The sequence below is a fragment of the Polychytrium aggregatum genome (genome assembly GCF_025602895.1).
Source record: "Polychytrium aggregatum strain JEL109 chromosome Unknown BJ171scaffold_1, whole genome shotgun sequence".
NCBI lineage: Eukaryota > Fungi > Chytridiomycota > Chytridiomycetes > Polychytriales > Polychytrium > Polychytrium aggregatum.
The window spans coordinates 1,235,940-1,255,380 of NW_026516203.1; the positions used below are offsets into that span (position 1 = coordinate 1,235,940).

Here is a 19,441-nt window from a genome sequence, read left to right on the forward strand (position 1 = left end):
TCGAGTTGCCCCAGCGAGCTCCTTGGTCTCTGTTGTCAACCCCGTATCTTGCGCTGATCAGAGAGCACCGACAGAGATGAGGTAAGGACGCCACCGTTTTCACGGAAGCAGCGATATCCCAACAGCTACAACCGCAGCGACGACTCCTCGTGTCCTGCAGGCCTGCACGGCTGCGGCTCACATCAAAGCCAGGTCCGAGCCGGCCGTTGTCGGGTGTGCTCCAGCGCCCACCGCCGATTCCACCGGCCTCGTGCCAGCTTGACCCGACCGATCATCTAATTTCGCCATGCGATCCGATGGACTGACCACTTCGATTTCATCGCCGACTTGCTATTATAGTGAGAAGGAAAAGAGGTAAATCTACCGACGCACGGGCAGATCGGATGGGATCGGACCAGATCAGATCAGATCAGATCAGATCAGTTCGTCGACCGGATGGGCTGGCATCCCAAGCTGACCAGTGCCAGTCACAGAGGTTCAAGGCGTGGATATAGAACCAGCCCCTGACTCGGTCGTTCGCTTCAGTGCGAAGAGAGATGGAGCCAGCTCCATTTTCAGTGTGGTATACCCGCTTTGGCACAGTTTTGTCCAGCCAAATGTTGACCGTCTGGCTCCCTCTTTGCTTCGTTTTGCACATCCAACTCGACCCGAGCAGCCAAATGACCGACGAGGAGCTCCGTCAACAGGAGGAGCACGAGTTCAACACCGGTCCTCTCTCGGTCCTGACACTCTCCGTCAAGAACAACACACAGGTCCTCATCAGCTGCCGAAACAATCACAAGCTCTTGGCCCGAGTCAAGGCATTGTGAGTATCGCGATAATAGAAAATCTTCAGGGTGGCTAAAGCCGAGTCTGGTCCGATTGGATTCCATATCTCTGTCGGTCGGTTGGTCTGTCAAAGACATCAGCCCAGTGCCCCCGCTTTCCTGCCCTGGAGCTGCAGCAACATTGTCTAACGCGAACGACGCTCGCCGTCGTCGCTTCCCTCTTCCCAAACCAATCCTCGTTAAGTGATCGGCACTGCAACATGGTTCTGGAAAACGTCAAGGAGGTATGTTCCGTCAAGCAACGCTCGTGGCTGTGCTGTCCTGTCCTGTCCTGTCCCTGATCCGTTTCTCTGCTTGGCTCGTAGATGTGGTCCGAGGTTCCCAAGACTGGAAAGGGAAAGAAGAAGGCCAAGCCGGTCAACAAAGACCGGTTCATCAGCAAGATGTTCCTGCGCGGCGACTCGGGTGAGTAATGTCGCTTTCGCGATGGATGAATTGGGTTGGATTGAATGTGCATCAAGCGGGGTGACCACAAGCTGTCTGCTGGCAGCATACATGCACAGATGCGCATGCCTCCAGGTGTTTTATTGATACCATTGATCCCCTTTTCCTCCTCACTAGTCATTCTGGTTCTGCGAAACATTGCCCCCGAGACCAAGGATTCTGAGACCATCTAAGAAGAAATCTCATTCCCCCGGATACTCAGCCATCCCTGCTCCCCAATCACTTCTCTTTCTTGGCTTGGACCATCTCATCGATCTAGTACGGAGAATACGTGGCATTTGCAGTTGTCGGTCGTTCAAGTACGGTCAGGGATAAAGCGCAACAGCTTCGGTCGCTCTGGTGTCCTCCTCTCCCTTTCTCCGACCCACCCAGCCCTGGGTATCGACTGCAATATAACTCGTGGCTCGCCCTTACCTTGGAAAACTGCCAGGTCCAGGAGGCACTGTAGAGGAACGGGCGCAGGTCGAAGCGATTGTCATCGGGAGAATAAGAAGACATGTGGTAGGACGGGGGCAGGATCGTGGTCTTGTGGCGGTTGATCTAGGCGAAAGCAATACAGGGTGGTGAGCAGCATCATCAGTCGCCAAAATATCGAACCGACACCTCCAGTCACGTATCCATAATCAGTGCACATGCACTCAGGGATATCTGGCATGAGGCTGCGGGCAAGGCTGAATCCCGCCTGCGATGCCTACCGAATAGTAAAAGAAGAATCTCTTGACCTTGGCGGCAACCTGAGGGTCAGGAGTTAATAAGTGAACGAGGAAAGGAATGGGCAGGCAATCACGGTGGGCGACTTTGAAGAAGGCAAATCGGGTGACAGTCTCTCCTTGACCACGGAGCCTCACCTCGGTTGGGCTGAGGAATGAGCCCCATTCCACCAGCAGCTTGCGGAACATCGAGACGGGACCACATTTGGCCACCTTGCGCAGGGTGCCAAAAACCGAGAGCTCATCGTAACTCATGCCCATGTCGACCTGGGAACAACATCGTCAATCGAGCGTCAGCACATGTCCACCACAAATCTGGGTGGGCCTCATTGGTGGCCCAAGTCTTGCGCACAGTCATCCATGAAATACCTCGTCCGACTGCACATAGTTCTCGGTGATCGGTTCCAGTTCAGCGGTGGGAGTTGCATCGAGGAAGCTGATTTCATGGCCAGTTTCCGCCATCAACGGAATCACGTCGTACGCAAGCGCAAGTTTAGCTTCACATTCGCAGGAAAGCAATGTCTGCGGTTCAAAGGAACATCACAAAGATCGCAAGCTCATAGCGACAGAGCGGATGCCGGGCATACCCGCTGAGGAGGTCCAGTCCCTCGACGTTGTTTCGCATAAACAGAATAAACTTGCGGAGATCAGTCTTGCTGATACCGCCAATGGGGTTGACATCGGCGCTGGAACAATCGTACTTTGTAAAGTAGCCACGAAGACTATCACACCGGCCAATTGCATAGCAAACCGGTTAGTTAGAGGCGCACGAACAGACTGATTCACCATTGCCGATGCCGTTCTGCATATCGTCGCATATGCCCGTCATCACGTATGCGTATCTTTTCATGTGCAGCCATAAATGAAGCTTACGTTTCGTCGACGTTGGCGCTCCCCAGGACAAGCAGCGATCCGTTTCGACCGCGAACCCACAGGAGCAGCTGGGCCATCAGGTACGCCAGGACCATGCGAGATCGCGCCTGCGACGCAACGAGATGGAGAATATATCAGAGTGTCGAGAAGGGACCATAAGCATAACCATCAGCATCTGCGTGACCGCGCAGTCAGAGAATATTGTCTCGTATTGCCGAATGGGTGGCTTCGGCGGCTGCAACAGCATACCTGGACATTTTGCAAAGCAAGATTCTCGGCATGGGTGCCTCCATGAACCTTGAACCTGGGCTCTCGGGATGTAATTGTCTTGAACACAGTCAAGAACGACGACACGATCGAATCCATATTCATATCAACGTGGTAGGAGCCGATTCGTTGGGCAAGGTCCTTGGCACGGCTCCTGGTTTCGGCGCTAGAATTGGTGGTGCCCATATAGCACGTATGGAAGATTCGGCTGGGAAGACAGTCGAGATTGGATGTGATCAGAACAATGAGAATGGGGCACGCACCCGCCTTGTTCACACTTGCGCATTCGCTATCAAAAATGGCTGCACAGCGCTGGTTTACATCGCATAGCCTCGCAGTACTGGGACACAACGTCGCAGTCACGCATATAGCTGCAGTCGAAGGGAACCCATTATAGCAGAGCGGCTGATTTGGCTGAACCCTCGCCTGCCGAGAGGCAGGAATAGGTGACCGTACTTGCAGAACTCCTTAGGATCCCGGGGGATGTACTCGTCGTTCGGTGGGAGTCCGGCCGCAATTCGTGCATCGCGGATGACAAGGGGATCTGTAGTTCACAGCACAGTACTGTCAGTCCTCATGATAAGCCCCAGGCAGTCGCCCCCAAGCAACTGCAGGTGCGCTGGCGTGAGCGAAAGCCTTGTCTCTCACCTCCTTCTTTGGCTGCCTCCGTAACAAGCATACACATCGAGAACACGATGAGGGCTGTGGAGCAGCTGTCGATTCCACCACTCAGCGGGAGGAAGAATCCACCGGCTTTCGAGCGCCTAATGTAGTCCCAAAGCCAGCACGCCGGGCCGTATCTAGTCATGAAGGGCGATATCGGGGGCGCTGCTAAGTAACACGATCATAAGCCAGCCCAAGCCCAACCATGATCTGTAATAAACTGCGAATTGCACAATTACTTGTACAGGTTGCATCCACAAGGAGTGATAGCATGGCTCCTCCAATTGCCACACTAACCTGATTTCCTCCTCGGGGGTGTGATACTTGACATTGATGGGCTTGGTGGGCACGGCGTGCAGCTCGTCCGAATGGGTGAGGTACGTGTCGACGTGTGCGCGCTGATACGAGGGCGAGGACGACGCCTGGATCTCGCGGCTCGAAACAGCCCGAGCAGCTCGCACTTCGTCAAGGTCGACAGTGGCCGTGATTACCTCCTGGTCGAGGTGGTGGCGGTGGCGGTGGCGGGGAGTGCGGCGGTTCAGACACGAGCAACACCAACCAAAAGTATGCAAAGCATAAGCAAACATGTAGTTTGTTGCAGCAGCTCGGTGCAGTGGCCGCCGTACACTGCAGACATAGGAATCGCTGATGAACGTACCACATCCTTGAGAGAGAATTGCGAGCTCTGCGCCACAACCTGGCCGTTGATGATGATGAGGGCACAGCCATCGTAGTAGACACGCTCGCCATCACAGCCACATTGGTTGGCATACAAATAGACGCCGCCGGACTGAGATTGATCGGAAGTAAGAGTTGCAGTGCACCAGGGGTTATCAGCACTTGTCCGCGGGTATCCATATCAATTTGAGTGTAATCGGGTGATTGGATGCGGGGACATGATCGCTCTGCAGCAAACGCTGTGCGAGTGTATGGGGCAGCACCATTTCGAGCAGTATCAGCCAATGATCGTACCTTCATGGTCGCTTCGCGGATGAGATCGATGCGGCGATGGAGCTTCTGGAACTCGTGGTGGCTTCCACTGCCGTTGGTGAAGATTTCGACGCCGTCCAGAGCCATTGAAATATGCGGGCTAGCAACAGGCAGAGTCAGGTGTATGTAAATGACGGCCGTTGCGATAACATCGAGGCAGAGCAAAGTGAATCCCCGAATGAGTCCGTATCTTGTCGCATTACCTCAGAGGCGTGAACAGCTCCTCACAAAGCTCGACGCCGATGCATGTACTGATCAAAGCCGCATCAACCTGGTGAGTACTCGGTGATTTGGCTCATGCACATCTTCGACATGAGATCTGGGAGGCAAACAGCAGTCAACGAGCACCCCGCTTGACCGAGGCCCTGGTCCACAATTGGTCTACAAGGCCAGAGGAACTCACTCTTTGGTCGCGACAACTCCGTCGCCAAACGGAACAGTGTCCTGTCGAGCCAAGAGATTCGATTAACAAATGCAGAACACCAGGCGGTATCGCCGATCTTTGCGGCTGGCTGTGATCTCGAGTGGTCTCCTTCAGACCTTGGCTGGCTGAGCTTGGCCATTCATGGATACTCACCTGTCCAGTGAGTTGGGCGATGCTACGGGGCAGCTGAAAGTCCTCGACGACTCGCGGCTTGTTCCACGGAGTGAACCATCTCAGCTCGCGGTAGTTGCCGTCGTTGGCCATGAAGAGCTTGGGTCGAATCAGGACGATCTTGCCGTTGAAGAAAATGACCCGACAGTTATACTTGACGCTCTTGTGGACGACGGGCCTGAGAGGCAGCTCATTGGATCGCCGATATTAGCACGAGCTCATCCGCACCCAACTCCAGGTCGGATATCCTCCATAGATCCCTCACTCACGCGACGAGGTCAGTCACAGACATGTGGGCCGGGATATCGGAGCGGTTGCTGTTGGGCCAACGAGCTGATCAGCAGCGCACAGTCGAACGGGTAGCCACTTACATTCCAACATCGCACATGATTTCCCTGCAGTCTTGATTCTGCAAGAGCCTCTCGAGGATCTCCCACGAATGGGTGTAAGTATCATCTGTGTCAAGCGAGGGGAGTGTGAATGAGGGACTTGTTACGCCGACAGAGATCCGCGGATGGTTCTTTGAACTCATCTACCAGTCAACGGGACACGGCCTTTGACAATGCACGAATCCTTGGCCTGCTCTTCGGATTCTTACTTTCGAGGAAATGATCGTTGCAACCGTAACCACTATTGACGATATCATGACAGCGACATTGGATTAGCCCACTCTCCCCGCCTAGATGCTCCTCGGCCTCGATGTACATGGAGATATCCGCTCTAGTTTGCAGTGGATGTGCTGCAAAACTCGACTGATTGTCCTATCCATACGTTATCTCTAGTTCTGGACCCAGGCGGTACGAAGCGCCCTGGCGCTTGGCGGCAACGATGCTCTCGACGATGCGGTGGTAGTTGCCCTCGAAATCAAGCGACCATTGGTTCTGATGGCAGTTGTGTATTCAGGGCGACGAGTTAGAAGAGGATCCTCATGCGACGTACTCCTGCAGCGCCAAAATGCAGCGGGCTGGGGCTATTTCTTGGTTTCCGGGTGAGCGGGCCAGCGATCGCAGGGTTGGCATCAGCAGGGAATGGATCTCGCCGGCTGATATCGCAAGATCTGAAGGTCGAGCAAGCGGCTTACCAGAGCACAGGTGGCAAGGGTAACGTAGCCCATCGGGATGCTGATTCTTGCTTGGGGAACAGGGGCAGGATCTCTGGTCAGACGACGACAGCGCAGATTGCGAGAGGGCCGAGGGCAGAGCAGAGTGGAGATTTGCAGCCTGGCGTTGAACGGCTTTTGGGGCAAGCGCGGGCCAATGGCGAGCCAATGGCGAGGCGGGAGACCAGTCCCGGCCAGAATGGGACAAGAGGGATGCGATTGGAATTACAACAATGCTCTATGCAGCAGCACTCTGCCTGGGGAGTCTCGACTGCGCTCTAGGCCCTGCAGACATGGACATTGATTCCGTGCATCGACACGGGAATAATTGGATATCATTCCTCCATCCTCAAGCCCAAGGACAAGGGCATACAACTGATGGCGTCGTGCTGCTCACGCAGCGCCGCCATGCGGTTTGTATCGAGCAGTATTCTCAGCAGTATGAGACTGTATATTCGATACGCAATACTTGTACATCCGCACACCGTGCCCTCCGTTGCGGTCAATAGGTCCCAGGAGCAAACTCTTGGTTCGAGATGATGTTGTAGTTGCGGTGGCGGCCTTGCTTCAGAGCGTTCATTTTGTCAATTGAGATGCGATTGGCGTTTTTGGTTGGGTCGTAGATGCCTGACGGGGCTCTAGAGAGCTCTTGCCCTGGTCGACAGAGGATCTATTAGGGATTCTGATTTCTTTGCACAACAATACGTCCCTTCCTCCGGACTATAGATACGAAGTGGAGAACAATCTATCCAATGAGATGGGCGGGACCTGCGGTTCGCTACCTGTGAGGATGTCATAATGCTTCCCAGGGTCGTCCCGTGCAGGTTTTCTCATCCGAAACTGGAACCAGTAGCTCAGGGAGGAGCCATTTTCTCCGACAGGTTTGCTTGGTGCTGTGTTGGGCATTGCGGACTGCCTGGGACGCATGTAGAGGCTCTGAGAGATCATGTTGTCGCGGACCATCCTGTAGTCGTGCACCTTGAAGCTCTCTCGGTAGCATGAGTGAGTATCCTCCTGCAAGTCAGATATTTACAGCCAAGTAAGCATCGTGGAGCTCAAATAATCTGAGAAAGGTCATCCGCTCGGCGGCAATCCAGTGCAGAGGAGTGCTCCTAAGGGGTGTGCACGCCGAGCATCGAGTGCGAGCAATACCAGTACCAGGTGCTTTCCTGCGGGCAGCTTTGTTTCTTGACCCCACCACTCGCCACCCTTGGCGGCCTTGCCCTTGTTTTTTGCATACTCTTCTCGCTCACGGATTAGTGTTGTTTTGACCTTCAATCGAGGGAGTCAAGTATGTGAGACTGGAGCTGCATCTCCGTTAACCCATTCACTTGGACCGAGAAAACAGCAACAGCAACAGCAACAGCAACAGCAACAGCAACAGCAACAGCAACAGCAACAGCAACAGCAACAGCAACAGCAACAGCAACAGCAACAGCAACAGCAACAGCAACAGCAACAGCAACAGCAACAGCAACAGCAACAGCAACAGCAACAGCAACAGCAACAGCAACAGCAACAGCAACAGCAACAGCAACAGCAACAGCAACAGCACAGCAACAGCAACAGCAACAGCAACAGCAACAAGAGCGACAGCACCAGGTCTTCGACCATTCCCCTATCCCAGGCAAACAAAAGAGTCATTTACATCGTGCACTTGGTAAGAGGCCTGGAAGGTAGATGCCAGCTTGCCGTCGCCAGAAAATGCTGCGACCTGAAGCCGGTCGCCCAAGCGGCATTAGTCCGGCAAGCGCATCAAAATCCGTATGCAGCAATTGGAGTAGCACTTGGGTGTAAAGCATTACTTCTCTCAGCTTGCGAAGACGGTTCGGTCCTATCTTCGATGTGGTTTGCACCGTGCCGGCTTTCGAATCAATCATGTGGAATACGGAGGATGGGTGGATGAACAGGTAGTATCGATGGATTTGGTCGTCTTGGAATGCGGCTCAGAGAGTTCCCGGTATCGACTTGTTTCGGGGCCAAGAACGCAGCTGAAGAAAGCACGGTGACAAGTCCAACAACTGAGTGCACCCTGGCGAGAGGAGCGGGCCGCCGAGGGGGGAGTCGCCCGCTAAAAGGCATTCTGGCTCGACACAATGTCTTCCCGCAGGCCCTCATCGATCCCTTCATCGCAACGAACCCGCGACCGACAGAGAGATGTTGCTTCCTCAGGGCAGCCTCCCATTGTGTGCGTCAAAGTGGCTTTCCCAGAGTGATTGGTGGGCAGCGGAATAGCTGGTGGATCTGAGTACGTGCGTGTAGAGCTGGGCCTCGCAGATCGCTGTGATCCCGCATTGTATGGCCCAGAGTATGCAAGGCTTCCTTGCTCGGTCTAATCAATTCAGACAATGGATCATGGATGTTTTGTAGCGCCTGCCATGGTTAGGGACAGTACGTCGATCGTTTCGCTCGTGGCGGGTGGGAATTCGGGGATTGGCTTCCCACGTCGCCAGCCCCCAGCCGACTGCTCCTTCCCCTGCCCGTCCTGCATCCACATCGGTCCAGATGATAGAGCATTGGACCGATCGCTCGCAATCGTATCGCACTGGATTCAGACTGCTTGCTTGCCTCTCACAGCGTTCTGAAACGCCGGCTGCCCTTCAGAGTGCCTGGCAAACCTGGGTCTCCTGGGTCTCGATGTGTGCCTTTCCTTTTCCCTGCTTCCACGGTGCATTCCAAAGGCCATCACAATGCCACTCTCCTTGGCCCCGCTGTTGGGTCATGGCGGGCAGTGGATGGGTGTGAATGTCGGACCCAGCGAAAGGCGGCGGCCCTGTTTCGTTTTTGGGGAGCCGCATTTTTCGGGCGGCCCTCGGTCGCGGCCTTGCGCTGCTCTTGCAATTGATCGCCCAGCCCCAGCGCCTCTGCTCGCCCCCTCCCCGTGATTGCAAACCCCTCTCGAGTTATCCGCCTCCATGAGCTCTGGCGAAGGCAAGCAGACCAAGGACGCCAAGGGCACTGGTTCGTCCAAAGGCCAGGCCAAGAAGAACAAAGCCGCGAGCTCGGAGGCTTCTGTTCCTCCGTCGGCTCCAGCGGCTCCAGCGGCCTCTGGCCCGTCCAACCCCAGCGCCGTGAGCGATCTCCAGATCCAAAACCTGCTGCAGATGGTGAGCATCCTGATCGTGCTCCTGTATTGTCGCTGAATCGCTGGAATCGGTGATGATTATTTTTGAGAGGACGTCGCTGCTCCTGCTTGATGTTGACTACTCCTCTGCCCTCCTCTGCCCTCCTCTGCCCTCCTCGGCCCTCCTCGGCCCGCCCGCCTTGCATCAGCTGCAAGCTTCAGCCCGCACGGAGGAGCCCGTCTCTCGCCGTGGAGCCAAGTCCATGGACGAATACAAGTTCTGGCGCACGCAGCCTGTCCCAAGAACAGGTAGAAACTGGCCTGGCCGGATGCAAAGGGCCGGCTTCCCGATGATCTGACCACGGACTGGACCTGCAAACAGTCCGACGAGATCAACTGTTGTTTCGGCCAGATAGATAGCAGTCTAGCTCATCAAGCCTTTCCGTGCGCTTCGTGACCGTCTTTGCAGATGAGGTGATTGTCGACAACGGCCCTATCGAAGCGGACAAACCCAAGGATGAGATCCGTGCCCAGCCCTACAATCTCCCCAAGGACTTTGCCTGGTGCACGATGGACATCGAAAACGAAGCCGAGGTACAGTATGCTACCGCCGCGCTGGCCCGATTATCCGCCTCTGCCGTCGCGCTGGAACCTAATACGCGATCGCCTGCCTGGACAGATGAAGGAGGTCTATGAACTTTTGACGTACAACTACGTCGAGGACGACGACGCCATGTTCCGCTTCGACTACTCGGCTGCATTCCTGAAGTGGTATGGACGACGTTTGGCTATTCTCCAGTGCTACCTCCGAGAAGCCAAAGCTTCATTATGCTGAGGCCACACCTACTTACAGGGCACTCAAGCCTCCTGGATGGAAAGCCTCCTGGCATGTTGGCGTCCGGGTCGCGTCGTCCAAGAAGCTTGTTGCTTTCATCAGCGCCATTCCGGCAGAGCTGCGAATCTACGATCAGTTGCGTATCATTCCGTTGTGGTAGCTGAACAACCGATTGTCCGTGTAGCTGGGTGGGTGGCCAGTCGTGTCCGTGTTGACGCATCTTGAATTGCTTTTAGCCACCAGCAGCTCGTCGAGATCAACTTTTTGTGTGTCCACAAGAAGCTGCGCTCCAAGAGACTGGCGCCTGTTCTGATCAAGGAGATTACCCGTAGAGTTCACTTGGAGGGGATCTTCCAGGCTACCTACACCGCCGGCTCGTACTTGCCCAAGCCCGTGTCGATTTGCCGGTAACAGTACTTGGACGATGCGCAATGCTGCACAATCTGTGCCGTGCGGCAACAACCGAGCCTGGATTTGGCGGCTTTCAGCCAACATCAGCCCGCTCAATCGATTCTGCAATTTGTATCCTGCAGATACTACCATCGCTCGCTCAACCCAAAGAAGCTCATCGAGGCCAAGTTTTCGCATCTCGCTCGCAACATGACGATGGCCGGCACGATTCGCTTGTACAGGCTTCCGGAGGTATAGCCCCGCTTGCCGTAGCTGCATACACGAGGAGGTGTCGAGTGATGTTTCCATCGGTCTGCCCCATGTTCGCTCGCTAGATGCTGATGGAGAGGCGCCGGTTTGATGTACCATACGCATTACAGAAACCGCTCACGCCTGGGTTCAGAAGCATGACGCAGCAAGACGTCCCTAGTGTCGTCAATCTGCTCAAGGAGTACCTGTCCCAGTATGATCTGTCGATCTCGATGAACGAGCATGAGGTTGCTCACTGGTTCCTTCCAGTGCCCGAGGTCGTGTACAGCTACGTTGTCGAGGTAAGACTGCCAGGGCTCCGTATAATTAGGCTGCGGCCGCCCTCAGTATGGGGAATGAGATATGCCTAGCACCGACCTAATTATCGTGATATGGCAACATTTGACATGGTAGAACCCAGAGACTGGCAAGGTGGAGCAGTTTGTGTCGTTCTATGCTCTCAATTCGTCTATTATTGGGCATCCGGTGCACAAATCTATCAATGCCGCGTATCTCTTCTACTATGCCCCCAAGGACCAAGGGAACGACACTGCGGCGAAACAGGCTTTGATCAAAGATGCGCTAATCATGGCCCGCGATGTAAGTTGTGCAGTAATACCTACTGCCATTCACGAGCTGATGATCAGACACTGATGCCGCGGGCTCTTCAACAGCATGGCTACGACGTGTTCAACTGCCTCGATTTGATGGGAAACATGTCGTTCCTCGAGGAACTCAAGTTTGGCAAGGGCGACGGCAACCTCCACTACTACCTGTACAACTACCGATGCCGAGATGTGTCGCCCGAGAAGATGGCCCTGGTGCTGTTGTAAATGCGGCCAAGCGGATCGCAAATTATGTGAAATCTGTGGTGTGAAGGAGAATCTTTGGGCACTCGAATACATTCATGACTGCCTGAGTTGAGGCAAACGATCGGGTGCGGCGGATGACGAGCTGGGACGATCGGATGCAGAGTGTCGGCCAGTTGGGTTGGGCAGCCCGGTGGGTGAGGCGAATGGATCGATCGTGGTGTGGAGCACTGTCTGGAGTTGGCCATGGTCCGGAGCTGTCTGGGTCTGCGTCTGCATCCGAGTGTCATGGCGGCGACGAACCAGATGCGGCGGCTCGGCCTGCTCATGATCGCAACATGATCGCAACCTGAACATCACACAGCACGATGGGCTCGCGGGGAGGTCATTCGGCCACACCATCCATCCGTCCATCGCCAAAACACCACAAACACCACAAACACCCACGACACATCACGCAGACACCATTCCCATCGGCGATGCGAGCCACCCACAGTCCATCCGCTTTCTTGGCCATTCTTCGATCCACCAACATGCAGCATCCACTGCTCTCATCCACACACATCCAACCCTCTTCGTATCCCATCCAGCCCTCTCTTCATATCCATCCAGCCCTTTCTCACTCACACATCCATCCAACCATCAAGCACCACCCGCTGTTTCGTTTTAATCGTTTGCTTTTGGGGAGGGGTTCGGCGTCACTCGGCGGCAGTGTGAGGCCGAGGACACCGGTGCCGCCGACCAGTGCAAGCACATCGTCGGCAGCAGGACACAAAAATAAGTTTGACAGACAGTTATACTATGTATAACGTTTCAGCTGTCACACTGAAAAGAACAGATACTACACTTGATCTTAGCCAAAAGGCCTGAGAGGATTGTATTCGAAAGAGGGATCGCCGGCACCGGGGTATTTATGCGTCGCCCACGGCCCACACACACACGCCGGCGCCGCTCTCGGCGGCTCTCGTGCGGCTCTCGTGCGGCTCTCGGCGGGTCTCGTCTCGCCAACAGCGGGCTGCGCCGCACGCGGCGGACCAATGGCAGGGCGAGCCGGGTGGCGCGGGCTCCGCCACACCGATCACGGCGTGGCTTGGCCACTCCAATCGCGGCGTGGCTTGGCCTCCGATCCGGGTCCAGCCGGGTCCAGCCGGGTCCAGCCGGGTCCAGTCGGGTCCAGCCGCACTCGAGCCGGAGATCACGTGCGAGCTGTCCGCCGACCAATCGCGTGTGCGGCATCGGCGTGATGCTGCCGCTGTGTGCTGTTCGGTCTGGCGTCGGTGTGCCCGGTGGCGGCGCACTACGGCGGTATCCTGCGCTGCACCAATACACTGCGATGAGATGGGTGGCGAGAGGAAATGGCGATTCGCTCGGTGACGCGATCGACACTCGGTGCGGCGTCATGTAGCGTGATGTGGTAAACAGCGACAAGTCAGGATGTCCGAGTGGTTAAGGAGTTGCACTCGAAATGCAATGGGCTCGCCCGCGCAGGTTCGAATCCTGCTTCTGACGCTTGTCTTTTGTCATTTGGACTTTTGTCCGCCTCTCTGTTTTTTGCGCCCTCGCTTCTGTGGCGGCTCGCCATGGGTTTCCATGTCGCCAATGTTCCTGTCCTGCTGTCCTGCTGTCCTGTCCTTGTGCTTTGGTTCGTCTCTGATCTCGTCCATCCGCATCACCCAGTGCTCACCCAGGGCACACCAGGGCACACCCAGTGTCCATCCTCTCCTGCCATGGCCTCCACAAAGCCGTCGCTTGTCATTGTCCTCGACACACCCTCGCCGGCTCCGGTTCGCGCTCATCGATCCTCTCTCCACTCATCGGGCCCTGGTTCGGGACGCAGGTTGAATCAATTTGGATCGCCATTTGTGATATCAGATGATGATCCTGATGAAGCCCGTTCCAGTGACGGCCAAGAATTCACCTCCTGGTCGTCGCCCCAGCCCTCGCGAGACCTCTATGCAGATCTGCTCTTGGATTCCCCTGATCCTCCTCGGAAACGTTCTTCATCCGTTCTGTCAAGTCCACCAGGTGTCTCCACGTTCCGAAGCAACCCTTCAGCGATATTGTCCTCGGCTTCTCAGAAGAGATTCACAAGTCCTCCTGCCACCCGTCTCGCTCGCTCGCCTCAAATCGCCAGTGGCGCCCGTCTTCATTCTGACCCTCGTTTGGCCTTTGAACCCTGGCTGAACGACGCTGTTGATTCTGACGAGCCTGGGATTCACCCTGCGTCCTCGACCGTCGACCCGTCTCCGCTTTCCAGCCCAGCATTCTCGGAATTGCGCTGGGACGATCCCGCCAGTCCCACGCGACCTCGATTAGCGTCTGGGTGCCCTGCCCTGACCCTGGATGCAATTCTTGCTCAAGATCGATGGGGAGTGGATATTAGCGGACAGCCGGGCAAGAAAATCGTCGGTGCTGGCAAAGCTCTATCCCCAGATCACTTTCGTCGCATGGGATGTGGGCTTTCCCTACCAGTTCAGAACCCATCAAAGCTCATCTCGCCGCGCAAGCAGTCTTCACCCTCCAGTCGAAATCGTACTCGTCGTGCGGATGTGCAGGTTCACGAAAGCTCCCTCGCCGACGGATACCGCCATCACAGCCTCGACAATTCCAGGCAAATCGAGCAAGGCGCCTCGCCAAAGAAACGGCGGCGAAAGGATCAGGGCGTTTCTGGATCATCGGAGCTTACCGAGAAGGTAAAGTCTCAAGCCCGAAGAAGGACATGTGTCGGATCATCGTGGCGAACGATGAGGCTCTCAATAATGTGGTGATCAAGATACTTGGAACTGATCCCTCCCATTTGTACTTTTGCAACTCCCCCCCCTGAACTCAGCAACAAAAGCGTTTGGCTGATCAACGCATGGCTGCTGAGGAAAAGAAGAAGCAGGCCCAACTCAAGCACATCAACACCAAATGGGATGCGCGGACAGCCTGCTCCGAAATGACGGTTCAAATCGATCGACAGCTCGTGTCGACTGTGCGCATGCTTGATCGACTCAAGGAAGCACTTCAGGAACTTGGTGCCCGTGTTGAGATATGTGACCATCGGCCCGCCAATATCATCTGCTGGAAGCGGGATTCTGCCCGAAGCTGGTCTCCGGCCCGCAAGATGTTTGTGCCTGTGCCGACCTCGGGACTCGAGAAGCACGTTGTCTACTGGCTCAACGCCGCCGAATATGCACAGCAAGTCAAAGACGGCTGCTTTGTCGACAAGTTCGAAGAGCTCCGACGATGCTTCCCAGACTGCAGCGTCCACTATTTTATCACGGGCCTGGAACAGTACTTTCGGAAAGCCAACCTCATTGCGAGCCACTCGCTCCCTGAGCAAGCTGCACGATCGTCAGGCAATCGCTCCCGGCGACAGAGGCATTCTGCCGGCGTGGGCGATGTGGTCGCTCGGAGTCAGATCGAAGAGTCGCTGCTGAGGCTGCAGATCAACGGGAGCGGCCGCTGTTTCATCACTCTGCTCGCCGAGCACGAGGCAGAGGGATGGATTGTCGGGCTCACAAAGGCGCTGGCCACCAGGGTCCAAAAGATGTGAGTTGACAGAGCGACTACTCCCGGCCCCCTGGGACTCGAGCCGGCCGGCGATATCGGACTTGGTATGCGAGCGGGCGACTAATGCGTCGTTTCTGCTTCTCTGTAGGGCGCTACGAGATGCACTGTCGGGTCTCAATGCCGATCCACGAGCAGCCCGCCGATCCGCTGCGTCGTTGAGCGAAGCCTGGATGCAAATGCTTCAGCTCATCCCTGGGGTTGGCGAGAACAAGGCCTCTGCGATTGCCCGCAAGTATCCGTCGCTCTCGCTGTTGATGTCCGCTTACGAATCGCTGGAGGTGTCCAAGGCCAGACAGCTGCTTGCCAGTCTCGAGGTATGCCACCAAGCAACTTTGGCACATGCGATAGTTGCGTCGTGAAAGCTTGAAGGGAGCGAATGCCATTGACAATGAAACTCCTTCTTCCGCCCAGTATGTGGTTCCAAAATCAGGAAATACCAAATCCATAGGTGCCAAGGTCGCCGCCCGCATCCACCACGTCATAACCGCGAAGGTTTCGGATGAGCAGCCAATAAAATCCATTTAGTGCTCGAGATTGATCTTTCACGAGCACCAGGATTATGCAGATATCAAGGTAGATGCACAAGTGGTCATATCTTTAGCAGAGAAGGGAAGGGGTTGCTTTCCACTTTTGGTTTATTCATATGGAAACATAGAATCGGTGGGGTGGGGTTCTATTTACGGGGAGCGAAACTAGCCGACATAGAGAGCGGGGGGATGCGATCAGCCCGACGGAGAAACCATCGGTTCGCGTCTGAGGGGACCGGGGGGTAGTTTAGTAGGCGGTCTGGATAGGGACACACTTGTAGGGAGCAGCAGTGCTGGTGGGGGTGGCGGTGGCGGTGGAGTAACCAGAAGCCGAGGCGGAGGCGGAGGCGGAAGCAGAGGCAGAGGCAGAGGCGGTGGCCGAAGAAGAGCCAGAAGCCGAAGCCGAAGCCGAAGCCGAGGCAGAGGCAGAGGCAGAGGCAGAGGGAGTGGGGGTGGCAGAGGCGCTGGGGCTGGCAGAGGGAACCTGGGGAGGGAGGGACGCTCCGACAGAGACAGCCAGACCAGAGCGGGCGTTGTCGTAGTCATAGATGGCATAGTAGTTGCGGAGGAAGACGTCGCCGAGAACCCAGCCAGGGACACCGGCTATTGGGAAAGCAGGGAAGAAGCAGTTAGAATGAGGACTGAGCCCCGACGACTATGCTTGATTGCTTCAAGATCACCCCATGCATTAGGCAATACACAGCCCCGACAAGGACATGCGCGGCGGCTACTCACGAATAGACTGGAAGCCGAGAAGGCAAGTGGGGCCGGAGGGATCATAGATGATGTACTGCTCCTTGGGGATGGTGAACTCGTGGCCCTGGAGCGAGACGTTGATATCGGGGAAGCTCGAGAAGGTGTTGCAGTCGACAGTGTACAGGCCGTAGGCGGGGCTGTAGACGGGGGTGCTGGGGAGGGCAGGCACGATGATGGTGTCAAAGTGGGTCTGAGGGACAACGATCAAGCTCGTTCCTAGAGATGGGGAAATCCGGTTTGGGCGAGAAGGATAGTTGGGTCAGGGTCAGCTGCTGGCGATAGTCGTTGCGGAGGACGAGGCGACCGGGCGAGTTCAAAAACAATAGCGGCGGCAAGGCGTCACCCATCGCTGGCAGTAGAGTAAACGTGCACTCACCGGTGTCGAGGATACCGAGGGTGCCGTCGGTGACGGGGGTGTTCTTGTCGCCGATGCGGACGTTGGTGAGGCTGTGGCTCCAGTAGTACTTGATGGGGCCATTCTTGGTCGCGATGGGATCCAGGTTGAGCCAGGTAATGTCGCCGGTGTAGCGGCTGGAGTCGTACTCGCCGAGGGAGAACTCGCCGCCGGTGACGCCGTCGTTGTTGCCAGTGACGGAGCCGTTGAGCCAGAAGGCAAAGAGAGCCTTGTCAATGACACCGGTTCGCTTCAGAGACTGGACAACAGTCTCGCGAGTCTTGTCGGCTGGAAGCAGAGATACAGACGACGAGTCAGCTGCGTGCGAACGATGTAGCAACCCGGGATGGCACACAAAAAGGAGCGCTTATAGTGACCATGGGCGCATGAGACTCACTCTGAGCAGGGCCGTTGTAGGAGAGACCCAGGATGCCATCCATGCCGCCGCCGGTCTGCTGGGCAAAGACCGAGTCAACAGAGAAGATGTCGCTGAAGACCTGGCCGACAGAGGCGTAGCCGGCAAAGGTGACGGTGTCCTGTGAAATGAAAGCACAATTGACATGTCAGAATACTGGTCAGCGACAACGCGACCAAAGCACAGGACGGTGGGACAGTGTCGCCACACTCACATAAGTGATGGTGCCGTTGCAGTCACCGGCACCGTAGGTCTGGCGCTCGATAGTGGCGGTGACGTCAGCAGTGGAGCTGACGTTGGGGTTGTACTTGTCGGGGCCGGCGCAGAGAGCGCAAGCGGCACCCTCAACCCACAGGCGGTGGGAGCCGGTGTCGAGGTCGACGATAAAGTTCTGGGGAGGGGTGCTGTGAACGCGGAGGGCGTAAGTGCAAGTGTTGATGGGGCGATGGGGGTGATGGGCGAGCGCCTGGATCGACAGCGATGGCCCAATGGGTGGCGACTTACCCGATGGTGATGTTGGCAAAGTACTGAGCCAAGGAGGAAGCGTTGCGAGAGGTGTTAGCACAGTTTGAGAGGGGGCAGGGCTGGCCCCGCTCGTGGTATCGCGTCGTCGCCTGCTGGTGCAACAGATGAGGTTGAGGGGCGGTATGAAAGTGGACTTACGGCAAAGTTGCCGGCGTTGAAGAGGGGGAGGTCGTTGCCCGAGGCGATCAGGTTGTCGTCCGCAGGGACAGAGAGACCGAAGCGCTCGGTCCATCGGGCAACACTGGCGGCAGTGTTGAGGGCGATGGTCTCGGAGAGAGTCAGGCCGCTGACCTGGGTCTTGTAGATGGGCCTGGTGGACAGCGACGAGCGGGTGAATTCGCATACGAGGTGCGGTGCAGGCAGACCGAGGGCAGCGCGGACGAGAGCCGGGGAGGGCGCAGGCCGGCACACTTACGAGACGGAGGCCTTGGCACCCGCGACGGCGGCAAGGGCAAAGACGGCAGACTGGACCTTCATTCTGATTCTTCCTGTCGAGCGAGTCAGCGAGGGCGGTGAGGAACTGGAGTCGGGTTGCGGAACGGGTCGGTTTATATGCCGTCACGGCCCATCGAAGCGGCGCGGATTGTGGGACGATGGCTGGCCGACGCCGCGACAGGGGACAGGCCGCGCGTGGTGGAATGCGAGTGCGGGTGTGGGCTTCGCTCGTCGGGCCGATCCTTGTGCTGTCGCTGCTGCTCTTGACCGACGTTTGTTCCTTGGTGTCATTGGATGCGCCGCTCTTTGGCAGAGATCGCATTCGCAGAAGCCGTCGCGCTGCTGCAGCAAGAGCCTTGGTGCATCCGCCTTGTGGACGCAGCGCCGAAATGGAGGCTGCGCTGTCACGCTGGGCGATCCCAGGCAAAGGGGGGGTCGAGGGGCGCGCTCGCGTCGACAAGACCGGCGCCCCCGCACACACCCCATCCCGCCACCGATGGCCAGAGCGTCGCACCATCCGCGTGTCTGTGCGACCACTGCGTGCGCCTGTGGCCCAGTCAAGCGCGTTGTTGATGTCTGTGCCGCGGCGGTGTCGCACATTTGTACCGCCGCGCGGCGCGCCGCCAGTGGTGCGGTTGCCAGGGCGCGTCCGTGGTGCGCCGTCCGCATGACCCCTGTGCCACGCCTGCTTGGGCAGCGCTTGTCTCCTGGCTTCCGCGCTGCTGCCAAGCTGGGCGCAACAGGCCCGTTGCTGTCTGTGCCGCCGGTTCTCTGTGGATGCGGACCCCGTGACTCTCCCCTTGCCCGAGGAGCCACTATGAAAAAAAAGCTGACGTGTAAATTACGCGTTGGCCAATACTTCCCTCGCAAATCCCCCACCGGACTCAGCATAACAAGGAAAAACACGTCTTCTCGCGTTTTGTTTTGCCTTGGGGGTCGCGTCTGGCCACTGAAGCGACCGCGACGGGCTCGGGTCACCCGCATTTCTCCTTGTTCGTCCAGGTTGCTGGCTCCCTGGG

General features: G+C 56.6%; 5 protein-coding genes and 1 non-coding gene across 6 annotated transcripts; 4 read left to right on the forward strand and 2 right to left on the reverse strand.

Annotated features, from left to right (window-relative positions):
* The first annotated feature begins 38 nt into the window (after positions 1-38).
* BJ171DRAFT_485234 (uncharacterized protein) lies at positions 39-1,708 on the forward strand. The gene is made up of 6 exons (XM_053109098.1): positions 39-81; positions 340-354; positions 656-805; positions 1,012-1,051; positions 1,133-1,232; positions 1,389-1,708. The coding sequence occupies exons 1-6, from the start codon at positions 77-79 to the stop codon at positions 1,442-1,444; spliced, it is 366 nt and encodes a 121-aa protein (XP_052971931.1). The 5' UTR covers positions 39-76; the 3' UTR covers positions 1,445-1,708.
* BJ171DRAFT_485237 (glutamine-dependent NAD(+) synthetase with GAT domain-containing protein) lies at positions 1,210-6,660 on the reverse strand. The gene is made up of 20 exons (XM_053109099.1): positions 6,451-6,660; positions 6,141-6,250; positions 5,968-5,999; positions 5,741-5,825; positions 5,352-5,547; positions 5,178-5,218; positions 4,978-5,025; positions 4,757-4,874; positions 4,443-4,574; positions 4,082-4,278; positions 3,770-3,921; positions 3,578-3,665; positions 3,104-3,329; positions 2,855-2,961; positions 2,569-2,703; positions 2,351-2,417; positions 2,120-2,248; positions 1,967-2,005; positions 1,686-1,811; positions 1,210-1,526 (listed from the first exon to the last, which is right to left on the reverse strand). The coding sequence occupies exons 1-20, from the start codon at positions 6,481-6,483 to the stop codon at positions 1,491-1,493; spliced, it is 2,097 nt and encodes a 698-aa protein (XP_052971932.1). The 5' UTR covers positions 6,484-6,660; the 3' UTR covers positions 1,210-1,490.
* Positions 6,661-9,298: 2,638 nt separating this feature from the next.
* On the forward strand, positions 9,299-11,939 carry BJ171DRAFT_485242 (Myristoyl-CoA:protein N-myristoyltransferase, N-terminal domain-containing protein). Its single transcript, XM_053109100.1, has 10 exons — positions 9,299-9,575; positions 9,742-9,841; positions 10,002-10,126; positions 10,212-10,303; positions 10,386-10,502; positions 10,604-10,774; positions 10,901-11,009; positions 11,138-11,308; positions 11,421-11,606; positions 11,681-11,939. The coding sequence occupies exons 1-10, from the start codon at positions 9,384-9,386 to the stop codon at positions 11,837-11,839; spliced, it is 1,422 nt and encodes a 473-aa protein (XP_052971933.1). The 5' UTR covers positions 9,299-9,383; the 3' UTR covers positions 11,840-11,939.
* A 1,304-nt stretch (positions 11,940-13,243) lies between these two features.
* BJ171DRAFT_t1 lies at positions 13,244-13,324 on the forward strand. Its single transcript has one exon. It is a non-coding gene; the product is annotated as a tRNA-Ser (tRNA).
* A 9-nt stretch (positions 13,325-13,333) lies between these two features.
* Positions 13,334-15,903, forward strand: BJ171DRAFT_485245 (uncharacterized protein). Its single transcript, XM_053109101.1, has 5 exons — positions 13,334-13,457; positions 13,653-14,508; positions 14,646-15,349; positions 15,459-15,684; positions 15,782-15,903. Exons 1-5 carry the CDS (start codon positions 13,396-13,398, stop codon positions 15,893-15,895), a joined length of 1,962 nt encoding a protein of 653 aa, XP_052971934.1. The 5' UTR covers positions 13,334-13,395; the 3' UTR covers positions 15,896-15,903.
* Positions 15,904-15,968: 65 nt separating this feature from the next.
* On the reverse strand, positions 15,969-18,836 carry BJ171DRAFT_485248 (aspartic peptidase domain-containing protein). Its single transcript, XM_053109102.1, has 8 exons — positions 18,403-18,836; positions 18,126-18,297; positions 17,967-17,989; positions 17,677-17,866; positions 17,445-17,583; positions 17,030-17,335; positions 16,633-16,869; positions 15,969-16,500 (listed from the first exon to the last, which is right to left on the reverse strand). Exons 1-8 carry the CDS (start codon positions 18,462-18,464, stop codon positions 16,145-16,147), a joined length of 1,485 nt encoding a protein of 494 aa, XP_052971935.1. The 5' UTR covers positions 18,465-18,836; the 3' UTR covers positions 15,969-16,144.
* Positions 18,837-19,441: the final 605 nt, after the last annotated feature.